The sequence below is a fragment of the Brassica rapa genome, chromosome A05, assembly GCF_000309985.2.
Source record: "Brassica rapa cultivar Chiifu-401-42 chromosome A05, CAAS_Brap_v3.01, whole genome shotgun sequence".
NCBI lineage: Eukaryota > Viridiplantae > Streptophyta > Magnoliopsida > Brassicales > Brassicaceae > Brassica > Brassica rapa.
Window position 1 is genome coordinate 9,211,313 of NC_024799.2, and position 27,154 is coordinate 9,238,466.

Here is a 27,154-nt window from a genome sequence, read left to right on the forward strand (position 1 = left end):
CCTAGTATGGATTTTTTTATGGTATTTCTTTTAATAAAGAAGTTATATAATATAATTATAAAATTTGAAAATAGCATACAATTTTATTTTATTTTGTTTTATAATAAAATCTTATTTAAATTAATGTATAATAGTATATATTATTAATTGCAAAATTAATCAATAGTATTAATTTAAATAAAATATTTTAAATTTTTAGAAAGATTTTGTTAGATTTTTTCTCAACATTTTGTTATAACTAAAAATAAAATTTAAATTTACAGTTAAAATTGATTTATTATTAATATCTTTATATATTTAATAGATTAATGTAAATAATTAAATAAATATAATTAATGAAATGGACCTAGTAAGACTAGTATAACTTTTTTATGGTAGATAAAAATGGTACTTCTCTTTTAATAAAGAAGATTAGTATCTCCTACTAGTCCGGAACATAGACATATGAAACATTAGTCCGTAGCCTCCTAAAATTATAAAAAAAATCTATTGACATAAATAACTTACATAAATATTGACCTCCAAATATGTAAAGAGTATTTATTTGACTCTTGCCAAATTGTTTATAATCTTCTTACTCTTAGAATCGACCATGTCTCTGTTTCACAATCATCAGTAAGACACTCACATGTTTATGGGAAGATTCATAACACAAAGTTAGATTAGACATGTTGGAGGTCGAAAATAGCTTCCGCAATTCCAAATTTTACATAAGCCAAGATAGACAAGACAACGGTTCATTTCCCAAGAGAGTAGCCCGTTGAGTGCAACCAGACCTTAGGATTTCCACTGTCCTCTTTTTTTGTGCACCAGGATTTCCACTGTACTAATTGACTAAATATAAATGCTTCTCCTTCAATTTCCAAAACGTAAGTATTAAGAAGTTGGACGGTTGTCTTTGGGTTCTCTCTATATAAGCCACTATAGTTTACTAGAAATAAAATCATGTTACCTTATAACTATGGCAACTCAAACCAACCAACAGATATTCTCGGGTGGACTTGCAAAGGTCTTGGAAGAACAATGGCAAGTTGACGTACGCTCAAGGCGGGTGTGGACAACGATGACGATTCAGCTATATCCGCTCACAAACTTATTCTGGTCTCGTTCTTATCTCTGATCTCTTACTCACTATTATCTGATCTAGGAATCAATACTAGAAATGTTTATGTTTAATTACTGGTTAGTGAGTGGCCCTTATATATGTTTGGATTACGAATAGGCATCAAGATCAGAGGTGTTTAAGAAGATGCTGGAATCTGACGAGGTTAAGACTTTGGCTGAGCAGGTCGAGACAGTCACTCTATCAGAGATGAAAAAAGAAGAGTTAGAAACTTTTGTTGAATTTATGTATAGCGATGGCACTATGATTTCTCCGAAAGCTAAGCAGAATGTTCAGTCACTCTATCTTGCCGCTGACAAATACGAAATCCCTCATCTACGTGATCTGTGCAGAAACGAAATGATATCTTCTCTGGATATGTCGAATGCTCTTGACGTCCTTGAGCTTGCTCAGATACCTTTCGACAATGGCCTCAATGAAGCCGCTTTCAGTTATGTCAAAAATAATATATCTACCATAGCTAGCTCGGAGGTCTTCAAATTATTCGTAGTCAGTAACCCAAATCTTGCCTGGGAGATAATGAAGGCTTCTGTTTCGCAGACAAGCAACATTTACTCCAGGGCTTGTAGAAACTGTGGTACCTACTGTCTTTACTGCAGATGAAGTCAAGAAGACCGTTAACATGATTGCTCTCGTGACGTCTTTATTTTCTCAATAATCGTCTGAAATGCGATTGATCTGTTTTTAACGAGCTCAATATGCTAAATCATATTATTTGTATTGAGTTAAATAAGATTGTGTGTCTAGAGTTTTCTTTGGTCCTATTTTGTGGTCAGTTTTGATTTACTACTAAATTGAAGTAATCTATTATATAATGATTCAGTGGAGACTCACCAGGGTCTGATACGTCAGCACCCCATGCCTGCAGAGCCCGGCTTGACCCAATTATTTTGAACCAATCGAATGGGTCCCCAATTTCTTATAATTTCGTAATAATATGTCTATAAATATAATAATATATATAAATGTGTAAGTGTAAAATAAAAATGTTATGTTTTCAAAAAAAAATGTTCATAAAAGATAAATAAAAATGCATAGTTATGTATATATGGCAGTAAATTAGATTAAGTTTATATTTAAATACAAATTATAATAAATTTTAACCTTTAAAAAAAATTAAATAATTCTTAAAAGAAAATTGTATAGGGCCCCAAACAATTCAGGTCCGGCTCTGCCTGCCTGACACCTCACTTTAAAAAAATCCATAGAAAAAGGTAAATCGTTCATCCTCAACTATTGACTCTTTGGATCCTTTTGTCAAAGTGAGTTTCATTTCATCAACAATCGATAATACATTTCTAAAGAGTTTTGAGAGATAATATCTCATCTTTTTCAATTCATCTATATAAACCATTCTTCAGCTCCTCTTCTTTCATAAAAAATAAGAACGGACTCAGATCTGGGATAGGTGGAGAGGTTTGCATGGTAGTGAATTCGTCTTAAACTTTAATTAGTAATTTGCCGCTATATTCTGGTGATTAATATCATCAATGGGTCTTTGCCAGAGATTCTTTTTCTTCAATATTGTTTGATCATTGATGTTGTTCGTATCAGTAAGACAGTGGACAAAGGCGTTAACAATATATTTGTAACGCTTTGATCCGTCCACGGCTAATGGGCAACCCACGCCGCTCTCTCGGTCCGTGGGCTCCATCCCATCTGACGGTCGGTCCGTTAATTTTCTAAAAGCTCAAAATCACTGTTTACTGACCCTACAATCACCACCCGATATTTTCTCATGCTTTGGCCTCACTCGCATGCTATCGCGAATCACTTCCCGATAGGTCACCCATCCTTCCACTATTCCATCTCAAGCACATTTAACTCTGGAGTTCTTTCAGGATGTGCTTCGGAAAAGGTAAATCAACTTTGGTGACATAGGTAGCCAAATCAATTCTCTTAAGCTTTTTCACATATCACAACTCGGGATGTTACAATTCACCCCCTCTCAAAGAACGCAACGTCCTCGTTACGGCCCACGACAGGTCTCAAGACGCCTCTCAGGTCAAAACTGAGATGGCTAACCAGCTCTGATACCACTTATAACGCCCCGACCCGCCCACGGGTAATATGCCACCCACGCCAGCTCTCTCGACCTGTGGGTCTCATCCCGTCTAACGGTTGGTCCGTTAATTTTCCAAGGCTTAGCATCATTGTTTACTGACCATGCAATCACCACCCGACCTTTTCCCATGCTTTGGCCTCACTCGCACGCTATCGCGAATTACTTCCCGATAGGTCACCCATCCTTCCACTACTCCAGCTCAAGCACGCTTAACTCTGGAGTCTGGAGTTCTTTCAGGATGTGTTCCGGAAAAGGTAAGTCAACATTGGTGACATAGATAGCCAAATCAATTCTCTTAAGCTTTTCCATATATCACAACTCGGGATGTTACAATTCACTCACTCTCAAAGAACGCAACATCCTCGTTGCGCTCCACAACAGGTCTCAAGACGCCTCTCAGGTCAGAACTGAGACGACTAACTAGCTCTGATACCACTTGTAATGCCCTGATCCGCCCACGGCTAATGGGCCATCCATGCCCGCTCTCTCGGCCTGTGGGCCCCATCCTGTCTGACAGTCAGTCCGTTAATTTTCCAAAGGCTCGAAATCACTGTTTACTGACCCTGCAATCACCATCCGACCTTTTCCCATGCTTTGGCCTCACTTGCATGCTATCACGAATCACTTTCCGATAGGTCACCCATCCTTCCACTACTCCAGCTCAAGCACGCTTAACTCTGGAGTTCTTTCAGGATGTGCTCCGGAAAAAGTAAATCAACTTTGGTAACATAGGTAGTCAAATCAATTCTCGTAAGCCTTTTCACATATCACAACTCGGGATGTTACAATATTCTATTTAATTTTCATATCACCCGTTCATAGTAAGTAATTAAGGCATGATAATTGTTTATATATATATATATATTTTAAACCTGGTTCACCCATGTTAGATTGGAATCAATAAGTGACTTCTTGTATCTTTCTCAAAGAACTGAGTTGGGTGGTCAAGAGATGGAAAAACTAACCAATTCAGTTTGTTTATTATTTGGTTCGATTCCATATCAGATATTTGATTTCTAATCAGTAAAACAGGCCTGTACATGAAGCACTCTAACTGGGAATTAGGTTTAAGAATACCATGTTGTAAATTGTAATTATATGCTAACATGTAAATTCAATGAATTAATTGCTCGGTTTTTTAAAAATGGTTCCATATTGGATATTTTGTAGGTGTTCAGGTGGAACTAAGCTGTAGAAATACTTCAATAATCGTTGAGACTAGAGACAAGGCAGCTGCATGTGGTTTGGTGGGGTTAGAATTGTGGTCATGTGTTCATTCATGGTGATATACATACTACTGTAATATACATATATGCAAAGCCTCTTCAAAACGTAGAAGAGTATGAAGTGACATTCAAAAATATTTACTCAAAATATATCCACTATACATGACTAAAGTCTATTATGTATGGAAATATCCACACCGAATAGATGGCACTAGCAAAAGAAGTTTGTTCATAAATCATAAGAGCAACCACATTGAGGGTTTTAAACAGGTTCATGGGCTCAGGTTTTAAGGCCTTTTAAATAAAAATAAATGAGAAATTGGATTTAATTTGGCGAACCGCCTCTTACCAGTGATCCCGTCCGATACGGGTTCAGGACAGGTGTCGCATTCTGATTGGTGAAGGGGAGGAGAGGTCACGCGCTTGAACGCGGAGAGAGAATCATTTCTCTCATTTTCACGAGAAAGCTAGGGTTTGCTCTATGTGGCGATTTCATTTGCGACGCCGAGCTCTCACCCATTTTCTCCCCTTTTCTCGATCGATTCGGCGCCGGATTGTCTCCTCCACGACCAGAGGTGAGTTCCGAGTCGATTGACGTTTAGATATTAGCCTTCTGTTGTCGATATCGCCATTGTGAATTGTCAAAAGATTTTCTGATCTCGGGTTAGGGTTCGAAATCGAGATGTGTTTGGATCTAGGGTTGTATAACCTTGTCTACGGGTTCTATTTATCGATTAATGGTCCGAGATTTGCGGATTGAAAATCGAATAGGGGTTTTCGAATTAGGGTTAAAAAAAATTTGGGGGTTTCGATTAGTGGTTTGATATAGTAAACTGGGTTGGATAGACGGTTCGTATGATCGTATTTTACAGTTTTTTTGTGCTAATCATTTCTTGTTTTGTGCTTTAGATGGATCCCGCAGATGAGAGAACAGATTGTAAGAGGAAACTGGAGCACATAAACCTCCTGAGATACGTTTCCGATTCGGAACATGGGATGCCCAAAAGATGCGCTTGTGGTGGGAGAATGATAGACGAGGTTCGAGTGAAGGATGAGTTCGACACTCAGCCAGGGAAACGCTTCTTCAGCTGTGTAAACTACGAGGTTAGATACAAACCCTGTTACCCATTTGAATTATTAGATACAAACCTGTGCTTTAGTTCAATATTTGGAATGTGTTGTCTGATGTGTTTATTGTTTAACCAAGGCTGATGGGTTACATTATCGTCAGCCTTGGGTTTGTGGTGTGCAGGAGGAGATCGAAATGCTGCGTAAGCGTGTGGAGGAGGCTGATGAGGTGATCAAGTCGGTGCCAATGCTGGTTGAGAGTGTCGAGGTTTGTCACTTTGTCTAAGAGTTGATTTATTTTTCTTAATTTAGGTTTTTAAAAAGTCATTCACAACGTTTCTTTTTTTCTTGTGCAGGCACAAGTTAAAAGGCTGAGTTTGCTGCTTGATAAGCTCACTGGTGACGTGTATAACCTCACAGTGCAGGTGGCTGCTCTGGAGAGGGTGTGTTTCGACTGAAATCGAACAGGTAAACACAGAAACTAAACCGAAGTAGTTCTTTCCGTGTACTGATAGGTGTGTTGGTTTCTGTAGTTGAACTGAAACTTAACTAGGAACTCATCTAAGTTCATTAAATATGTAGAGTAGTATCTGTACTAGATTATAACTAGGAACTCACATAGGTTAATTTAAATCGTTGTTGGTTGGTTGCTGTGATGAATGGTCATTAAAAATATTGATTTGATGTGTAATGAATACATTATGTGAACTACTTCATCTGTAATTAAGGCTAATGAATGTTTGGTAGTTAGAGACACAAAGGAAGTAAATCCTTTTTATAGATACTGAAACCAACCACTGTAAACACAAACCAACTTTTAAAAATCACTCTAACTCACCACGCTCTTGTGAAAACACCCAAAAACCTGAAACCAAAATGGATCCCTTTTCTCTTAATTCTGTCGGGTTTGTGAACCTATTATCTTCCCAGTGCACTCAAACCACTCAAAACACTCAAATCACTCAAACCGCTCAAAACACTCAAACCACTCAAACCATAGATGTAGGGTCCTCAGATGTTCCTAAACCCGTAGAGAGGAGAAAGTGGACAACACAAGAGGACATTGTCCTCATCAGTGCCTGGTTGAACACCAGAAAGGATCCCATAGTTAGTAACCAGCAGAAGTTAGGTTCGTTTTGGAAAAGAATAGAGGATTATTTTAATTCAAGCCCTCAGCTCACTGGCTCTGCTCCTAGAGAGTGGAGTCAGTGTAAGCAGAGGTGGGGAAGGATTAATGAGCAGGTGTGTAAGTTTGTGGGAAGCTATGAGGCGGCTATGAAGGAGCAAGCTAGTGGCCAAAATGAGAACGATGTCATGAAGTCTGCTCATGACATCTTCTTCAACGACTACGGGGCGAAGTTCAATCTTGAACACGCCTGGAGGGAGTTGAGGTTTGATCAAAAGTGGAGATCGAACTCTGTCTCAAAAGATGGTGCAAAGGAGAAACGGAAGGAAGCTGCAGAGTCAGTCCCTGACTCGGATGAGGCTAGGCCTCCTGGTGTTAAGGCTTGCAAAGCAGCCAAACGCAAGAAAAAGGGGAATGAAGCAGCCTTTGATCGACTAGAAACCATTCTAGACTTGAAACGCAACCTAGCCAAACAAAAAATTCTAGATCGTCTCCTCTCTAAGAAACATGAAACTCTAACTGATAGTGAGGTGGCTCTTAAGGAGAAACTCGTTTCTGAGATGCTCTAGGTGATAATTTGATAACTGCTTGTGCTTAGTTGAGGATTTTCTTAGTTCATTAGTTGATTCTTTTGTTCATTACTTGATAACTTTGTTCATTACATGATAATTTTGTTGATTACTTGACTTTAACTTATCTTCTTCTGTCTCGTTTTACAGGTGAAGGTTGTTGGTTGTGGAGGTCACGGGTTCTACAAGGTTTGTTGGTTCTACAGGTCACGGGTTGTTGGTTGTGGAGGTCACGGGTTCTACAAGGTTTAGTCTGAGGTTGATGGGTCATCTCACGGGTTGTACTAGTGAGAAAACATGTGCTCAGGTCATGGGTTGTACTCGTTTGTTTTTTATTTTTGTATGATGTAGTTGTCGCGGATGATGTCGAGAAAGACACTATATAATCTATCTCTCATTTATGCATTGCTCTCATCTTCATCTCGATCTATTCTCTCAAAACAATCAGAACAAAACCATCTTTCCAATCTCTTCTCTGTAAACAATCACACAACAACACTGAAGCACACATAAGCACACATCTCGAATTTGGTAATTAATTTCAGACAGCATCTCTTCTCTAGTAAGCACACTCACACACTTTGCTTAATTTCAGACAACCACATTCGTCTAATTTTTTTTTTCCACTCTCTTTGTTTCTAACTACAGGTGTTCCGTACTTTCAGCACCGAGTAAATGCTCACGGAAGGAAAGGGCTCTCACCACTTCAAAAATGTACGGCAGCTATACGTATGCTCGCATATGGTCAATCGGGAGATACGTATGACGAATATCTCCGACTCGGTGAAAGTACTGCTCTTTTATGTTTGGAACATTTTACTAATGGGATAATACACTTTTTTGGTGATGAGTATCTAAGAATACCTACGGCAGAAGATCTTCAACGATTACTCGATATTGGAGAGGCACGCGGGTTTCCCGGGATGATTGGCAGCATTGATTGTATGCATTGGGAGTGGAAAAACTGCCCAACGGCTTGGAGAGGGCAGTACACACGAGGTTCAGGAAAGCCGACAATTGTCTTAGAGGCTGTGGCATCAGAAGATCTTTGGATATGGCACGCATTTTTCGGATTACCAGGTACCCTTAACGATATCAATGTTCTTGATCGGTCTCCTGTTTTTGATGACATTATAAAAGGTCGAGCACCTAAAGTTAAATTCAAGGTCAACAACCACACTTACCGTATGGCGTACTACCTTACTGACGGAATTTATCCGAATTGGTCGACATTTATCCAATCTATCCCACTTCCTCAAGGTGATAAAGCAGAGCTGTTTGCTAAACATCAAGAATCCACCAGAAAAGATGTCGAACGAGCTTTTGGGGTATTGCAAGCGAGGTTTGCTGATATTCTAAAAATGAATCCTTGCTACTGTCAAGTTAACAGTGGTAATTGTAATATTTGAGATTCAATCCAGAGGACCAGTTTACTCTTTACTCTTATGAGTTCAATGTCAAGCTGAGAAACAAGTGGGTTTTGAGAATTAATTGTGATAAAAGTAACAAGAATGCCTAGGTAATTTGAATTCAATTTAAATGAAGCTGGCTTAGGGTCAATGATCGGATGTTAATTGCAGAACTGAACAACTATTCAAATGCGATGAAATGCGGTCTAGAACTCAGATCACTCAGCTGGAACAACTCACTATCGTGATCTTATTCCCTATGCGTGTCGGCCTTGAATCCTAAGCTCTCGCTTGGAACAAGACGCGAAAGCAAGCTTTAGATGCGAGATCTAATTAGTTCACTTAATACCCTAATATCTACTCTCGCTGATTAGGGATACTAAGCTCATTCAATATAGGTCGACTTATCTCCTAACGGTTAGCTAGAGGATTAAATCATAGATCCAACATTAAGTGATCAGTTCAATGCAGGCAGTAAGATCAATATGAATGAAGATAGTTGAGATCACTTATTTGTGTTCAGTTCATGCGGCTAACACCCTACAACCCTAAGCAAGCTTAGCCTACTACTCAATCATAAAGCAGGATGACACAGGCAAGATTTCTGAATAATACTGCATATAAAATAAGTAAAAAGACAAAGGGTTCAGGGTAATCTTCTCGTGAGAATGAGAGATGGAGCCTTCTCCCTTACAAGTTGCGTAAAATCCAAAAGAGCAATCTAGGTTTCTTGTAAAAACTAGTGTGTCTTTAAGAAAACGATAGCCTCCCCTTTTATAGGGAGGCGCTGGTGATAGGAGAATAAGAGAAAGAGAAAGTCGAAACTAGGGCAAACTCCAGAATAGGAAGTTTCCTTAATGATCGGGAGCAGTCTAATGCTTGATCTCTTCGGGAGCAACCCTTGGGTTGTTCTAAATGACTGTTCCACGTTGAATCCTTCAAAACAGCATCTGACTTCCTGAAACTTTCTCCTTTACTCTTTCACCTGTTCCTAACCTGGAATGATGTAAATTAAACACGAATTAGGACTGAAAATGAGCTCAAAGTGCACATGTATTGGTATTAAAAACACCACATATCAATTCCCCCAGACTTAGATCCTTGTTTGTCCTCGAACAAGACCAAGCCTCAAGAGCAGGAAGAAAGGTTTGAAGGAGTGGGAACTCGCTTTCTTCTGAATAACCATGCTCTTACCACACATCTCTGAACCATACAAGCTGTAGAATCAGATTGCACACCCTTACCAGAACACCCCACGATTGCTGTTCGAAGATCAGCTCCGTACTCTCTATCTCATACCTGAAAAGGTTACACTATCGAGACAAAACTTCTTTAAGAATCATTTAAGAACAGCGTGAGCTTCTCATTACAAGCACTATTCAGGGTAGACGGGTTGATAAGGAATATGCTGTTTTACAGTGGAGCTGAGAGTGTTTAGGGGTTACCGTGTTTGAGTGCATGCAGGATATCGCGCAAAATAGCAAGAGAGGACGGATTTGTTGAAGCCCACAACCCTTACTCATCTCTGCCTCACGGATTGGGTTGTTCTACAGTGTGGATCAATCGTGCCACTGTTCTCCGGCTCTTGACTTCTTTTTATTCCTCCAAAATCTGTACCCACTTCTTGCTCACCCTTTTCCAGCAGCATGCATCTCGAATCTACCCTCTCCATCATAAATAAATTAAAGCATTCAGTTTTTTTTTTTTTTTTTTTTTTGAGTGGAGATGGAGAGAGGTATCGGGACGAATGTTTTGCAGCCGCTGGGGGTCTATCCTCTGTTTCTCACGGGGTGCCATTGTTCCATGCGCCTTCGACTGTTCCTTTCTTTAAGGATTGATCTTGTCGACTGTTCTCAATCTGCTTGCTCTTCTCTCTGAGTGTCAGGCGTCAACGAGTAAGGGGCTGTGTCAATCCTATCCTCTCCGGCCCTTTTGCACATATCTGCACATATAACATTGAAAAATAGAATGCATGAGGGTGAAAATAAAGGCTTAGGTAGAAGGTTGGAACTAGCTAAAAATGAGCTAGCCGCTCAGGATCAGCAAGATTGGTAAAAAGAATAAGAAGCCCTGAGCGTTGGTCTCGTTTCCCTGATCTAGTGCCCATAACAAGAAGAATTTCAGTCAAGATTAGGTTCAAGTTGGGGTGGAGTTGAGTCTACCCAGTGTAACCTGATCGGATGAGAGCTTCTGGAGAGTCAAATGAGATGAGTCAAAGGGTGTTCCAGGTCCAAGTATGGGCTCTTTCATCACTGCTAAGGTCACTGGATAAGAATGTTAGAGCACGAGGTGGTTAAAAGAATATATCACAAGGTCCTAATTCCCACAAGAGTTTTAACTGACTCGATCCTAAACTGACTCGATAAAACATCCAAATGACGCAAGGACTGACTCAAAAACAAAGAAACAAAGAAATAGAGTTTCAGCACACAGTGCTTCCCCCAGACTTAATCGACACCATCCCTCGTGGAAATGAAGCTGAGGTCAGCCAAAAAGCAACACAACATAACACATAAAAAATAAAAATAAAAAGTTCAGATGGATAGAACAATGGATAGAGGATAGTCCTTGCGGACTCAGTCGGACTCGCCGCTCTCGGCTGGGTCAAAGGATCGCCTGTTGCGCGAGCGATGAACCTCTTCTGAAGAAGGGCCAGTTCCCATGGGCTCCTTGCCTGGTCAGTGGGATCTTGGTGGGCGATCTGTCGTAGACTGGCGCTGGGCGCTCCCTCCAATGCATCCCCCAGTGACGAGGTGGAGTATCCTCCGCATGAGGCTGTTGTTTTTTCGCTGCGAGTCCACCATCCAGCGTCTGTAAGCTTGATCATCGGTCACATCAGCGAGCTCTCCGAGGTCGTACGATGGGTCGGCTTCAGGGGTGATGTCCTCAACATCATCCATGTCTTCGTCAGGGACCGCAGCACGTGGATCAGTGCAAAGGAGCTCGGGGGGAGGAAGAAACCGTATGTTCTCAAACACGCTGAACCTGGTGATCTCGGGGTGAGGCAGTTTGGTGAATAGCTGAGTTCCGGCTTTATCGAAAAAGCTGTAGGTCTATTCATCTCGCATGATGTGGCACGCCATTAGGTACCTAATGTCGAGGTACTGGACCTCCTTGTTGACGCTGTATTTGGTGAGATCAATGCCGAAATGCTTGAAAAGCGGTGTGAGCAGGCTGCCGCTCCTGTCTTTCTTCTTCGAGCCGTGCATAAGGCACTGTCGCCGCTCGCATATCATGGTCATGAAGTTGAAACCGGGATTCGTCTTAACCTTTTGAATGGGAATTCTGGAACCAGAGGCGCGAATTTCATCCTCAATACCAGTGTACAGGGTTTGCAGCTCCCCGTTGGTGACCTTCGAGGTCAGATCCTTAGCGAACAGGAGGTTTGAGATGATCTTCGCGATGACACGAAGCGCGGGGTTCCGAATCTGCGACTGGTAGACCTTTCCGGCTGTGAAGTTCCCATTTGCAACGCAGTCCCAAAAGGCGTAAGAGGGAGAGAACTTTTTCGCCACCGCTACCCCCTTCGGTTCAGTGGCCATCTCATAGATTTCATTGAGCTTGTCGAGGGACAAGGAGCAGTACTCTCCATCTGCCATGAAAGAGAACGAGCAGTTGGCGTAGGAGGGTGCGTCGGAATCCTCGTAAGTGATCGTGGCTGTGGCGAGCATCTGGCGAACAAGGTCTGGGTAGAGCTCGTGCGTTGTGTAGCACAGAGGAGCAATCCCGATGGCGTGCAGCGTCTCGAATACATCCTCGTCGATCCCAAGATCAGCCAAAGTTTCCGCGTGGCAAAAACGAGTGGGTAGCATGTCAACTCGGAGGAGGGCGTTGTAACGCGCTGCTGTCCCCTTATCCCACCCCTCGCAATTGAAGTCCATGAGCAATGGGCTGTCGAGATCAATCAGTTCACCCTCTTGTTCACGGGGCCATGGGTAGGAGGCGGACGTTTGTTGCTGCACTTGCGGGGGTGGCTTGTGCACGTGGCTCTCGTTCGCTTGGCGGATTGCTTAGTTCTTGCCATCTACAAGGCAAACAAGATCAAGCATTAGTTCTATTATTTCACACAGAAGAAATGGAATCGAAGTATTCCCATCTCTCCTTGTGCGAACTGCAAACCGCTGTTCACTTCAACAAATTTCAACCAAATCAAACTGAAATCTAAACCCTTATTGCTTCATTCTCAAATCGCAATCGTGAAACAGGAGAGTGTTCATATTCTAAATCAACTCTAACAGCACAAGGGGAGATCGAAATCAAGTGGTTAAACAAGAATCGATCTATGAAAGCGGTTAGAAATGAACTTGCAAACCGAGTTTTTGCGATTTGGTTGGGATTGTCGGGCCTCTTACCTGTGGAAACTGGTGAAGTGATCTGCAAAAACAGAGAGAACTCGAGATTCCAAACGAATGAGAAGCAAAACCACTTAAAACGGTTGAGAATCAAAGATTTGGTGGTTTGTTTAGAGAAAATCGCAAGTGGGGGATCAGTGTACGGCGGACTGAAAGGGAAAGTGAAGAGTGAAGCCTTAAATAGGAAAAACCCTAACTGTTCCCGAAATTATCCTCTTTATTTTTTTTTTTTTTTTTTTGTTCGGAACACTTACCTGGAACAGTCGATGGGTTGTTCTAACAGAAGAACAGTCCGTTGGTTGTTCTGAGTGAAGAGTCCGATTTTTTTTTTTTTTACCTGCAAAATAAATTAGAAAAGGAAAAGAACAGACTATGTAGACAATATATGTACTGATCAGTGGGTTGCCTCCCACCAAGCGCTTGTTTAAAGTCATTAGCTCGACTTGGATCAATCGATCAGGCTGATGGGGGCTCGCTTAGGAGAATTTCTTCTCCCTCTGCGATAGTGGAGTCAGCAAGGTAGTGCTTGACGCGCTGTCCATTCACTACAAACTCGTCGCCTTTTCTGTCTAATAACACAACTGCTCCGTAGGGTCGAACTTCCTTAACAGTGAAAGGCCCGGACCATCTAGACTTCAACTTCCCTGGGAACAATCTCAGCCTCGAATTGAAAAGCAAGACCTTATCGTTGGGTTCGAATTGTCTGGCAATGATCCTCTTGTCATGGTAGGCCTTGGTTTTCTCTTTGTAGATTTTGGAGCTTTCATAGGCGAGGTGCCTTATCTCCTCCAGTTCATGAATCTGGATCATGCGTCTCTCGGTTGCTGGCTTGATGTCAAAATTCAGTAGCTTGACTGCCCATGCAGCCTTGTATTCAAGCTCGACGGGGAGGTGACATGCTTTACCATACACAAGGTGGTAGGGAGTCGTCCTAGCGGCGTCTTGTAGGCTGTTCTGTAGGCCCATAGCGCATCGTCCAGCTTAAGCGACCAGTCCTTTCGCGAAGTGTTGACAGTTTTCTGCAGGATGCTTTTGATCTCCCTGTTGGACACCTCAACCTGTCCGCTCGTCTGTGGATGGTAAGCGGTTGCCACCTTGTGGTTCACTCCATTCTTCTTTAAAAGGCCCTGAAATGCCTTGTTGATGAAGTGTGTTCCACCATCGCTGATTACGACCCTAGGCACTCCGAACCTTGGGAATATGATTGAGCTGAACATCTTAGTCGCCACTTTTGCATCGTTCGTAGGGCTTGCTACTGCTTCTACCCACTTAGACACGTAGTCAACGGCGACAAGGATGTACTCGTTCTTGAAGGACGCAGGGAATGGTCCCATGAAATCGACTCCCCAACAGTCGAATACCTTAACCTCTAGAATGTAATTCTGAGGCATCTCATTCCTCTTGCTGATGTTCCCAAGTCGCTGGCATGCATCGCACCTGGCTACGTAGGCTTGAGCATCCCTGAACATAGTCGGCCACCAGAACCCTGCTTGGAGGACTTTAGAAACCGTTTTGAATGCAGCGAAATGACCTGCGTAAGATGAACCATGGCAGTGGTGCAGAATTCCTGGGATATCTGCCTCTGGAACACACCTTCTGAATAAACCATCCTTGCCTTGTTTGTACAAGAACGGTTCATCCCAAACATAACGCCTTGCCTCTCTCAGGAATTTCCTCTTGTCGTTTCGTGTGAACTTAAGTGGTGGCTTTTCAGCAGCTAGATAGTTCGTAATCTCAGCAAACCATGGGAGGTGAGGATATTGCTTTTGGATCAAGGCGACATGATGTTTTGAGATGTGAGAACAATCGGGTGCCTTCCTCGGAGGTTGTTCCGCGATGCTGGAGCAGTCTGATGTGGTTCTTGGAGATTGTTCCGCGTAACACAGACCAATCGCGTTGACGTGTTCAACTGGGTGTTCCTCGTCAAGAGTTGTGTCGTCCTCAATCTTCATTCTGGATAGATGGTCAGCAACCTCATTCTCGACACCTCTCTTATCTTTTATCTCTAGATAAATTCTTGGAGAAGAAGAATTCACCTTAACAACCTCGGTTTCGCATCTTTCTTTGTGAGCAGGTACTTAAGAGCAGCATGGTCTGTGTGCACAATCACTTTAGATCCCACTAGGTAGGACCTAAATTTTTCGAAAGCAAAAACAATAGCCAGAAGCTCTTTCTCAGTTGTAGCGTATCTGCACTGAGCTTCATCCATAGTTTTGCTAGCGTAATAGATCACATGAAGTTTCTTGTCCTTACGCTGCCCAAGTACTGCTCCAACTGCAAAATCGCTTGCATCAGTCATGATTTCAAAGGGTAGGTCCCAGTCTGGTGGTTGCACAACAGGTGCACTGACTAGAGCTCCCTTGATGGTGTGGAAAGCAGCTAGACACTCACTGTCGAAATCGAATTTGATCTCCTTACAGAGCAGTCTGGTGAGTGGTCTTGCTATCCTTGAGAAGTCTTGGATAAACCGTCGGTAAAACCCAGCGTGACCCAAGAAACTCCTGATGGCCTTCACGTTTGTTGGTGGTTGCAAACTCATCATCACCTCGATCTTTGCCTTATCCACCTCAATTCCTTTCTCGGAGATCTTGTGCCCTAGAACAATCCCGTCTGTGACCATGAAGTCCCAGTTGAGTACGAGGTGTTTCTCCTCACATCTTTTAAGAACCCTGCACAAGTTTGACAAACAGACATTAAAGGAGCTTCCATAGACGCTGAAATCGTCCATGAAAACTTCCATAATGTCTTCAATCAGGTCAGTAAAGATCGACATCATGCAGCGCTGGAATGTTGCTGGCGCATTGCACAAGCCGAATGGCATTCTCCTGTAAGCGTACGTTCCGTAGGGGCATGTGAACGTCGTCTTCTCCTGATCGTCTGGATGGATGGGAATCTGAAAGAAACCTGAATAACCATCTAAAAAGCAGTAATATGGGTGGTTAGCCAATCTCTCAAGCATTTGATCAATAAAAGGGAGTGGGAAGTGATCCTTTCTAGTTGCTGCATTTAATTTTCCTGAAATCTATGCACATGCGATGTCCTGTCACTGTCCTAGTAGGGATCAATTCATTCTTTTCATTTGTGATAACAGTGATCCCACCTTTCTTAGGTACAACATGAACAGGACTGATCCATTTACTATCAGAAATCGCATAGATCACGCCTGCTTCAAGAAGTTTCATTATCTATTTCTTAACGACATCTTTTAGATTCAGGTTTAACCTCCTCTGATGTTCGACAGAAGTCATTGATTCATCTTCCAAGTGGATTCTATGCATGCATAAATCAGGCGAAATACCAGGGATGTCAGCTAGCGAATATCCTAATGCCTTACGATATTTTCTAAGCTCGCATAAAAGCAATGCAGTTTCCACATTATTCAGCTCAGCATTCACAATGACAGGATATGTGGAATTTGGACCTAAGAAAGCGTACCTGAGCCCTTTGGGAAGGGGTTTTAGCTCAACTTTGGGAGCCTTGAGCTCGCTCCAGGGATCCTCTGGTTGGTCCGGTTTAGGGGTCGCTCCAGATGGAGTGGTCTCGCACCTGTTGATATCCTCCCCCAGACTTAGACTCGCTACCATTCTCCCCATACTCCTTGCGGAGTCAAGCATCTTGGCATATCCATCAGCATCAATGTTCACCATACTCTGCTCGGCTTCAGCACGCACTAGTGCAAGTTCCAGTGGGTCTTCGGTAAGAATCTCCTCGATCATTCCTTCTTGTGGTTGGAGCGGATCAACCCCTTCATTGACCTCAAAGGTTTGCCCATCCAACATCGGCTTCTTTAGCAACTCATCCATTTCAAATTGCATAACTATGTCCCCAAGATTCAGATCAATCTTCCCCTGTCGCACATCAATGATAGCTCCGACAGTACATAAGAATGGTCTTCCCAAGATGAGAGGGTCCTTAGACTCTTCTTCCAATTCCAGAACAACGAAGTCTGCTGGAACAGAGGTGTTCCCCACTTTCACTTGGAGATCCTCTAGAATACCAACAGGAGATTTGACTGATCTGTCTGCGAAAACCAAGGACATCTTAGTTGGTTTGAAATGCGTGTATCCGAGTCGTAGAGCTACAGAGTACGGCATGAGATTCACGCTGGACCCAAGATCCACCAAGGAGCAGGCGAAAACTGTCTTCCCAATCTGGATAGAGAGGACAAATTTGCCGGGATCTCCTCGTTTTTTTATTTGCCTGTTCTGAAGCACTGCGCTGCACTCCTTGGAAACTGTCATGAACTCGCTCTCCTCTGATATTTTCCCTGAGATCAATCCCTTCATAAAGCTACGCATGGAGGGCATCATCTAGATCGCATCCATCAAGGGAAGTCGGACGGTTAGATCTTCCAGCATCTTTCTGCATTTTATTTCCTCTTTGTCCTTACGAGTGACCTTCGCTGGAACAGGGTAAGGGACTTTTGGAATGTATTCGCGAGGAGGAACAGCCTCTGGAATCGGGCGCACTGCTTCAGCTGGTTGTTCTGAGCCTGGCGAGACTGTTTCAACTACTGGCTCTGTATTCCCCTCATCTGCTTGGTCGGCTGGTGGTTGCTCTGACTCTTTCTGCTTGCCTTTCTCAGCCGCGGTGAACCTTCTCCTTTCTGGCTCGGAAAGTTGCTTCCCGCTTCTTAGCTGAACCGCATTGCACTCCTTGGGGTTTTTGTCTGTTTTACCAGGTAGAGTACCTTGCTGCCTCTTGACACTCTCGGCAGTCTGAGCTATCTGAATGTCCATCTGTCTCATATGGCTTGCGACATTATCATATTTGGTGCTCAGGTCTCCGAACATATGGTTCATCCTGGTATTGATCTCGGTAGTGACCTGGTTCAGCGCTTTCCCTTGGAGCTGTTGTCCTTGGAGGAGTTGCTGCAGCATGGTTTTAGTTTCATCTTGCGGAACAGCGACAGGGGTGGAGGTAGCGACTTGAGTGTTCTGGTGGTTCTGTATTTGAGGTTGATTGCTCTGCGGTTGGCTTAGAACATATGTTCGGGGTTGGTAGTTCTTCTGATATCCCGAATACTGGCCCTGGTTGTTCTGCGCCGGATCAACTTGTTTGTCCTGCTTAGGCCAGAAAAGTTGTGGATTGTTCCTTACGTTAGGGTTTGGGTAATAATTCTTCAGCTGCCACCCTTGTCCATTTACGTAACTCACTTCCTGCTGATCGTCTCCTGCCTGCTCAGCTTCAAACGCCTTGTCCCCCGCACTCTTCTCAGGAGATGCTTCTTCCATTATGAAGACCTGGCTCTGGTTTCCCTTCAGCAGTTGGTCCACTTTCGCCGCTAAATCGTCTATGCTGTTCACACTTTTGGAGCGATCATGCTCCTTGTTCTTGTTGAGTGAACTAGAAGCCATGTTCTCAATCAGCACGAATGCACCAGGGGTGGTCTGAGTCATGAAGTCTCCGTTACTAGAGGAATCAAGGGTGTTTCGGTACTCATAGCTCACTCCATCGTAGAACACCTCCAATATGTAATCGTCATCAAACCCGTGGTGTGGACATTCCCTCTGGTACTCTTTATACCTCTCCCAAGCTTCATAAAAGGGTTCATCAGATTTCTGCTTGAAGTTGGAGATTCTATGCCTTAGAGCCGCGGTTTTGAACTTTGTGTAGAAGTGGCTCAGGAATGCTGATCGAACCTGGTCCCATGAGGTTAGAGAACCGGTTGGGAGAGATTGCAGCCAACGTGCCGTTTTCCCTTCAAGAGAAAATGGGAACAGCGTGCACTTGACGTAATCTGGTGGCACTCCATTTGAGCGAGAGAAATTGCAGATCCTCTCAAAGGCCTCTATGTGGTCCATTGGTATGTCTGAAGTGAGGCCACTGAATGTGCTCTTCTGTACCAGACCTATCAGTGCAGGTTTGATCTCATAATCCTGTCGAGTACAGGGTGGAGGGTTGATGGGAGAGCGGTTAGTAGCGAAATTCCTCGGAAGGTTTCGCTCCCCAATAAGAGCACCACGCTCCTCTCTCGCAGCGTTCTCGGCTGCTTGCTCTTGTGCAGCTTGTTGCTGATTCTGGATGGTTTGCTGCATCTGCTGCATCTGCTGTTGCTGATTCTGCATTTGTTGTTGAATGAGTGCCAATGCAGCAGTGAGGTCATCCATATTGCCATGATCACCCATGTTGGTGTCGGTTGTTCTTGGCTGTTGACGGTTCTGTCTTTATAATCTTGCGAGTTCTTCGTTAGTCAGCTGATGTAGTGGTCCTTGTGCGTTGCTCCGAGTATGTCTACTGGTCATGCACTTGGATCATCTGTTCCAACAAAGAAGTAAAGCAAGTTAGATATCTCAGACTAAATATTAAACTGAAAAATAAAGGTAAAAGCTTAGTCCCCGTCGCAACGGCGCCAAAACTTGATATTCTAAAAATGAATCCTTGCTACTGTCAAGTTAACAGTGGTAATTGTAATATTTGAGATTCAATCCAGAGGACCAGTTTACTCTTTACTCTTATGAGTTCAATGTCAAGCTGAGAAACAAGTGGGTTTTGAGAATTAATTGTGACAAAAGTAACAAGAATGCCTAGGTAATTTGAATTCAATTTAAATGAAGCTGGCTTAGGGTCAATGATCGGATGTTAATTGCAGAACTGAACAACTATTCAAGTGCGATGAAATGCGGTCTAGAACTCAGATCACTCAGCTGGAACAACTCACTATCGTGATCTTATTCCCTATGCGTGTCGGCCTTGAATCCTAAGCTCTCGCTTGGAACAAGACGCGAAAGCAAGCTTTAGATGCAAGATCTAATTAGTTCACTTAATACCCTAATATCTACTCTCGCTGATTAGGGATACTAAGCTCATTCAATATAGGTCGACTTATCTCCTAACGGTTAGCTAGAGGATTAAATCATAGATCCAACATTAAGTGATCAGTTCAATGCAGGCAGTAAGATCAATATGAATGAAGATAGTTGAGATCACTTATTTGTGTTCAGTTCATGCGGCTAACACCCTACAACCCTAAGCAAGCTTAGCCTACTACTCAATCAAAGCAGGATGACACAGGCAAGATTTCTGAATAATACTGCATATAAAATAAGTAAAAAGACAAAGGGTTCAGGGTAATCTTCTCGTGAGAATGAGAGATGGAGCCTTCTCCCTTACAAGTTGCGTAAAATCCAAAAGAGCAATCTAGGTTTCTTGTAAAAACTAGTGTGTCTTTAAGAAAACGATAGCCTCCCCTTTTATAGGGAGGCGCTGGTGATAGGAGAATAAGAGAAAGAGAAAGTCGAAACTAGGGCAAACTCCAGAATAGGAAGTTTCCTTAATGATCGGGAGCAGTCTAATGCTTGATCTCTTCGGGAGCAACCCTTGGGTTGTTCTAAATGACTGTTCCACGTTGAATCCTTCAAAACAGCATCTGACTTCCTGAAACTTTCTCCTTTACTCTTTCAGCTGTTCCTAACCTGGAATGATGTAAATTAAACACGAATTAGAACTGAAAATGAGCTCAAAGTGCACATGTATTGGTATTAAAAACACCACATATCATTTGCAATAGTCAAAAACCCATGCCGACTATGGGACAAGGAAAAGTTAGGGAAGATTATGAGATGTTGTATCATATTGCACAATATGATTGTAGAGAACGAACGAGGCAAATACAGTCTAACTGATACTTCTCAGTTCGAGTCAGGAGAGTCGAGCAGAGGTTCGAAGGTCACAAGGCGAGAAAGTTTGCATTCCACTAACATGCTAGGCATGCGCAATGAAGTTCGAGATTCAGGAAAACATGAACGTTTGAAAGCTGATTTAGTTGAAAATGTATGGCAAACATTAGGAAACAATCAATAATCTTTGTATGTTCATCAATTATCAATTATCAATGTAATGAATAAATTTTATTTAAAAAATTTATTGCATAATATTTTATTCATGTTTTCAAAATAATTTCAAAACTAAAAAAAATTAAAAAATAAATTATTTAATTCCTGTGAACCCCTTTTCAGGTTCACTAATGCAGAAGCACAATACCAAGAGGTTCAACATTATTCATGACCCCACCTAAAAATATTAAAAAAATCCTATGAACCCCAAAGGGGGGTTCACTAATGTGGATGCTCTAAGTATCTTACCTCAGGTTGAATTTATTTTCGTAGTTTAAATTTAGAAACAAGTTAAAATATTCTTTAATTCCAAGAAATAAGAAGAATTCAATAACTATTTTCATGAGCCGAACTTTTTGGGCGAATGAAAAGTCCAAGAGCCATTGTTTGCAAAGAGAGAAAAGTTATTCCCTAAGAGGTCACTGATCAGAAGAGCTTTTTATTTACTTACTAGGGTCGGCCCGCCCTACGGACGGGATATACTTTACTTGTGATTTAGATTATTATTTTTGTATGATTTTGTGGTTTGTTTTCAGGTTTGCATTTGCAAAAAATGTGTATGATAATGATTTGTATTTATCTTTTAGAAATTTTTAGATGATGAAGGATTATATGTGATAGAATATATCTTTGAGAAGAAGTTATAAGAAAAGTTGATAAAAGTGAATCGAAAAATAAATAACATATTTAAGATTAAATATTAAATTTTACATCGTTGATTTTTGGATTTTAGAAATATATATCATGGCCAAGTTAAATATACCGCAAAAAATATAACACCAAAGCTAAATAACTTATAAATAAAATTTAATTAAAATAAAATAAAATACACATCAATACAAATAAAACAAATAAGATATTATCCAAAATTATTATATTTTGGTCTTTTAAAAATATTCATTCCATATTTGAATATATGTGGTTTCATTAAGATAAAATAATTTAACTCAATGGAAAACTTAATTGCCATACATAATTTTTCCAATGACTGATTTCATAAATAAAATTAAAAATTAAAATCATAAAATTAAATTAAATCAATGTATTTTTTTAAGAGAGAGTTTATTTAAACATCAGGTGCATATAAAATATATGCATGAAAATTAACATTTTGTTGGTCAAATCCCCTATGGATCTACACTCTGTCGCAGCTTGGATCAATCAGCCTCGTGCTTCATCAATTGCTCTTGTCTCCTCAGTCATGAAGCTCTACTTTCAGTCGGCAATGTACTTCATCTGGAAGGAGCGCAATGCCCAAGTGTTCACCGCTACATCAACGCCAGCAGCAGTCATCAGTTCATCCCTTGACAGGATGATGTGTGACCGCCTCTTATTGTACTCGGCAAGATCTTCTTCCACCTCTCTGCTACTATTTTACTTATCATATATTAGGCCTCCTTGAGGCTTTTTCTCTTTTCTTTAAGCTGGGTTGTGGTTGTGTGTTTCTTTATTTTGTAATAAGTTGTTTAACAACAACATTGTAAAATCTTCAGAAAATGGTAAGCTTAACATTTTACCCAAAAAAAAAAAATCTGTGACTAAGCAAGTGCTGGAACACGCATGGTGTAAAATATGTGACGAAACAACATTTTATCTATGTGATTTGTACGTGTTCTTATATAAACTTAAAAATAAGCCAGTGCTGGAACTCGCACGGTGTAAAATATATGATTTCATTAAATATTTTTTTATAGGATTATGTGTTCCTCTGTAAACTTGTCATTTTATTAACAACTAGAGCTTGACCCGCACGCCCGTGCGGATGTTAATTTTTACTTTTTTATAAATTGTTTAATGAAATTTCTAAACACATAAGTTATTTGGATATTTTTAGCTTCATGCAAACCTATCCGGATCCAGAAGGATCCGAGTACTGATCCCGTCTAAAATTTATAATATCCGAACAAAGTTTAATTTTAAATCCAAAAATCCGATATCCAGAAAACTGGTCCGTACCCTAACGGGTACTTGGATTCCCATGTCTAACTGATTCTATAAACAAATTAAAAAAATTATTAACATTTTGAATTCTTGTTATGAATGAATTAATTTCATTCAAACTTGTGAAATTATTTTGGTTATCACGTAAAATAAATGTTGTCGAATTATTATCCTAAATATAATTAATGAAGTAATTAGGAAGAGTAAAAAATGAATGTAATCGGGTAATAAATGAAGTCGGATTATTTGGTAAATACAATAAAATAAGAGGTTTAAATTAGTTAAAAAGATTGAAGGAAATGTAAAAAATCACTTTAAAGTAGGCAAGTATTGGTTATTACTTCAATTTTAATAGAATAAATATATATTGTTAGCTTGTGCTAAGGCTATTAAAAAATAAACATACTAACATCAAAAACATGTTTTTCAAGACTTTGGAATAAGAATATACTAATATAAAAACGTATTTTGAAAGATTTATGAATTTTCTATAATATCTCTAATATATAAGTGTTTTTAAAATTTCAACACAATAATATGCATATTTTTTTTATAGATAAAAAACATTTTTTATATATAAATAATTTGATGTTTAATTTGAAATTTTAAAGAGAATAAATAATAACATATCATACTGATTTTTTATTGTATTAATAAGACATAAACTAATAAGTATTTGTAATAACAAACATATATTTTTGATAAATAATTTTGTTATTTAATAATTTTATATTGAGTTTAAAATTTTGAGAATATAAACAATTTTTTATCATAATTATTTTTGAATTTGTAATGCATGTGTTTATAAATAAGAATAAAATGATTATGCCGGCGATAGCGGGCAAAACACCTGGTTTCGAAAGTATATCATATTGTACATAAGGTATAACTGGTGACCAAAGAATGAAAAAGAATAATACATTCTTTGTTATTCATTTTTTATTTTACCATTAATAAGAAATAGTTTTTCCTTTTTATTCCTTCTTATTCCTTTTATTCTAGAAGAATATAAAACAAATTTGTTCCTCCCCAAAATTGATGAGAAATAATTTTTTTTTCATTCATATAATTTTATTCCTCTACATTTTTTTTCCTACTCATTCTTAATGTCCCTCTAATGATCACCGGTTAGATCCATAGTTAAACTTAGATATTTGATTTTGTCACAATACTTTACGATCGTTTAAACTATATATATTCATATATTTTTATTTCCATATACGACTTAGTTCCTAATAAACTAATATGGAATATTGTTGTTGATGGAAATTGGAATTAACTAAAAGATTTCGTTAGTTTCGTTTTTTTGTGATAGTATATATGGAAGGAATATTCGATTAATTAGTTAAGTTTAGATTTTATTTGACCAATTGATATCATTTTAGGGTTAATTCAAATTTGTTTATAATTTTGTTTGTTTCTTCAAATTACACTTTTATGATTTTCAATAAACATGAATATTTTTGTAACAATAGAATCGTTGCTTTTAATAAGAGAGATATATGTGGAGTGGTGTTTTTAATAAATAGAATAATTATTTAGGTAAAGAGTAATTAAATTAGGAAAACACATTAATAGCTTAAATTTATGGTTATTTAATATTTTAGTGGCATGTTATTGTAAATATTGTGCAAGTGTAAGGGTAAGTTTAATTTTGTACTCCTGTTTTAATAGATTAGATAAATAAGTAATGGAACAATAAAAAGATTCCAATATTACATAACAAATTTATTAAATATTTTCTAAAAATAACAGCAAGTGCCTCCAGGAACTTATATGACATCAGCCAGAGCGTTCGTTTTCTCCAATGTTCCTGTAAAGTTCACATAATTTCAGATCAATTACCGCACATATTTAATGGGAGGAAACTCAGCCAAATGGAGAAACAACTAAACACATCTCATCCATGATTGTTTTGGGAACACATGTGGCTCTAATTTCAATAGGGTTGTCACAATGGCAGCAGTTTTCTGTGCAGGCTCGTGAGTCTTCTTCCATTGTGAACTACCAGTCTACCACTTTGTCAAGCAAGCGGTTATAACTCTCAACTTCTTCATGTATGTCTCCAGTCACCTGATGATATCATACATGAGTATGAAAAGAATAACATCAAAATGGTATTGTCTTGATGGCTAGACTTGTCAGAAAGCAAGAGACTATAGCTCAAGATTCAATAAGGGTTACACATACAAATCCTTGTTGATATACTCTTAAGAGTTCAGATCCGTTCCCACCCTTTAACACCAGAAGCCAATTCATAATCAAGAATTACAGATTATAAAACTTTTATAGATCCTAATGTCGATGTTTGTAGATATGAAAAGAGAATACTCACTTTAGAAATTAAACTCTGTCCTGCAGACTCTCCAGTGATTCATCATCGCCCATTCACTTGTACCATGAGAATACGAAGAGGAAGCCTTTAAGTGGCCTTCCTCAAGTCCATCAAGACCATCAGAGAGAGATGTTCTTGAGACACGATTCTCCCTGGAAAACAGAACCATTTGTTTATTAATCAAATTATTAGTTTGGAGACGCATAAATCAAAATTTTGATAACTCTTAATCCGAACTATATTGTTAATCTCCTCTCTGATGTTTAACACCTAGAAAAAAATTCTTCAGTTACGGATATTCATTTAGTGTCAGAGTTTAATGGTGGTTTGCAAAATAATAGCCTGAAACGGTGGTCGATTGAAGTCAGTATCAATAAACAGAAAGCAGCTCGCCGGAATTATTTGAATACACAACAATCAAGATCTGAAGAATAAACTTACATTTACATCTCCCCACCACGCCTTCCAGAACCACATCAACCTAACCTCGACAACCGTCAACAGAGGAACACCTGCCGGCTTCAATTCGGAGAAAAACTCTCAAATTAGCCATATCACGGAATATAAGTGTACTAAAAGAGATATAGAAGAGATGATGATTTCGAGAGCAGGAATACTGACCTATTTATACTCGCAATACACCGCCTCACTGATGTAAATCATACATTCAAGACCTCGTCCTGGTTGATTGAATTAATATGATTAATCACATAACTCGTGCGGTTTCAGAGATAGTGAGGAAGATGAGAAGACGCCATAGAACAAAGTAAAGGCCGATCCTAAAATTTCCATTTTTTCTTGTCGACACAATTAGGGCACACTTTATTGGGCTTTCGGGCTGCATGTACTTTTAAATACAGACCCTTCTGATTTCTTAGCCCAAGTACACATTGAAATGTATGCGTAAAGAAGAAGCCGAAATAACCTGAATATAGGCCTGGGACTTTTTAACCGGAACCGAATACCGAACCGGATCCGACCCGAAATGGACCGGTTCGGATCGGTTTCGGATAAGGCATATTTAACCGATGGGTAATGTTTATGAATATCCACGGGTATCGGGTCGGTTCGGGTTTTTATCCGGATCCGATCGGGTACCCGTTTAAACCGAAATAATGTTTAAAAAACATGAATTTGCGCCTCATGGGTTTCGAACCCGGGTGGGAAAGTTGAAAGTACATCAACTTTTACCACTGCACCACTTCTATTTCGTTGTAGTTACTTTTAAACTATACATATATATCCGATTTGGATTAAACTATTTTAAAAAAAAAATAAAAATAAAAATAGAAAATATAAAATACATAAAAATATTAGTTTTGGTTTAATAATTTAATATCCGGAACCGACCCGGAACCGACCGAAAACCGATCCGAAACCGAACCGAACTGTTCCAAGTACTCATTGGATACAATTTGTAAATAACCGAATATCCGGACCCGAACGGATCTTACCCGGAACCGATCCGAATACCCGAAATCCCAGGCCTACCTGAATACATTACTTAATGAAGCGTTTCGTTTTGAATGCAGGACAGGTGTCGCGACGACATGAAACGATTTTTGACCTGTCATCCCATGTGGCTTCATGTGAGGGATACAAACCCTTCTTTATATATAAAGATACTTAACTGAATAAATTTTGTTTTTTGGCTAACTAAACTAAAAGCAGTGGTTCATTATGAAAGAAAATGTAGGGGAAATTAGAATACTAGGTTTCTTATCCTTATTAAATAACTATTTAGTTTTTTTTTATAACTATTTAGTTTAACATCGCTGAAAAAAATTAGTTTAACATCAAATAGAAAAAAACAATAGTTTCAGGTAAGTACTATAACCAACAGTTCTCAAAATTGATCTTATATTTTTAAGAATATATATAAACTGTCGATATGGTTAGATAAACGTGGGATGAGATAAAGTTAGGAGAAATCCCCCTATACATTAAAAGAGAAGTTACTTTAGTGATTTCTGCTGAGGTGGCACTCATATAGAGCTTCTCAGGAAAAACGTTATAATTCTATTGGCTGGTTTTTTTGAATTTTTTTTTTCATTTATTTTAATCAATCGCTTATGTAGACAAGCCCAAAACTATTTTCGATTTCG

General features: G+C 39.8%; 5 protein-coding genes and 1 non-coding gene across 12 annotated transcripts; 3 read left to right on the forward strand and 3 right to left on the reverse strand.

Moving 5' to 3' along the window:
- The first annotated feature begins 146 nt into the window (after nucleotides 1-146).
- Nucleotides 147-13,195, forward strand: LOC103868406 (putative BTB/POZ domain-containing protein At2g40440). Its single transcript, XM_009146507.3, is given in 3 exon segments — nucleotides 147-1,040; nucleotides 1,043-1,101; nucleotides 1,223-13,195. Coding segments are annotated over 3 exon segments (642 nt in total). The 5' UTR covers nucleotides 147-961; the 3' UTR covers nucleotides 1,727-13,195.
- LOC103868407 (glutathione S-transferase T3-like) lies at nucleotides 6,359-7,429 on the forward strand. The gene is made up of 2 exons (XM_033292591.1): nucleotides 6,359-7,159; nucleotides 7,328-7,429. The coding sequence occupies exons 1-2, from the start codon at nucleotides 6,359-6,361 to the stop codon at nucleotides 7,427-7,429; spliced, it is 903 nt and encodes a 300-aa protein (XP_033148482.1).
- LOC103871364 lies at nucleotides 10,282-27,154 on the reverse strand. 7 transcript variants are annotated; one of them, XR_004458010.1, is made up of 5 exons: nucleotides 25,671-27,140; nucleotides 25,491-25,568; nucleotides 25,050-25,201; nucleotides 12,939-24,787; nucleotides 10,282-12,610 (listed from the first exon to the last, which is right to left on the reverse strand). XR_004458010.1 is itself a non-coding variant. In XM_033291106.1 (5 exons), the coding sequence occupies exon 5, from the start codon at nucleotides 19,064-19,066 to the stop codon at nucleotides 17,249-17,251; it is 1,818 nt and encodes a 605-aa protein (XP_033146997.1). In that variant the 5' UTR covers nucleotides 19,067-24,787; nucleotides 24,905-24,949; nucleotides 25,050-25,201; nucleotides 25,491-25,561; nucleotides 25,671-27,148; the 3' UTR covers nucleotides 10,282-17,248. The 7 variants fall into 7 exon arrangements, 6 of the variants coding, with proteins under 6 accessions (XP_033146997.1, XP_033146996.1, XP_033146998.1 ...); XM_033291106.1 differs by adding an exon at nucleotides 24,905-24,949 and having other exon boundaries at nucleotides 10,282-24,787; nucleotides 25,491-25,561; nucleotides 25,671-27,148; XM_033291105.1 differs by adding an exon at nucleotides 24,905-24,949 and having other exon boundaries at nucleotides 10,282-24,787; nucleotides 25,671-27,147.
- Nucleotides 13,395-14,890, reverse strand: LOC117134322. Its single transcript, XM_033292592.1, has 2 exons — nucleotides 13,997-14,890; nucleotides 13,395-13,892 (listed from the first exon to the last, which is right to left on the reverse strand). Exons 1-2 carry the CDS (start codon nucleotides 14,888-14,890, stop codon nucleotides 13,395-13,397), a joined length of 1,392 nt encoding a protein of 463 aa, XP_033148483.1.
- Nucleotides 16,124-17,245, reverse strand: LOC117134323. Its single transcript, XM_033292593.1, has one exon. It carries the CDS (start codon nucleotides 17,243-17,245, stop codon nucleotides 16,124-16,126), a length of 1,122 nt encoding a protein of 373 aa, XP_033148484.1.
- LOC117134453 lies at nucleotides 18,426-18,532 on the forward strand. The gene has a single exon (XR_004458640.1). It is a non-coding gene; the product is annotated as a small nucleolar RNA R71 (small nucleolar RNA).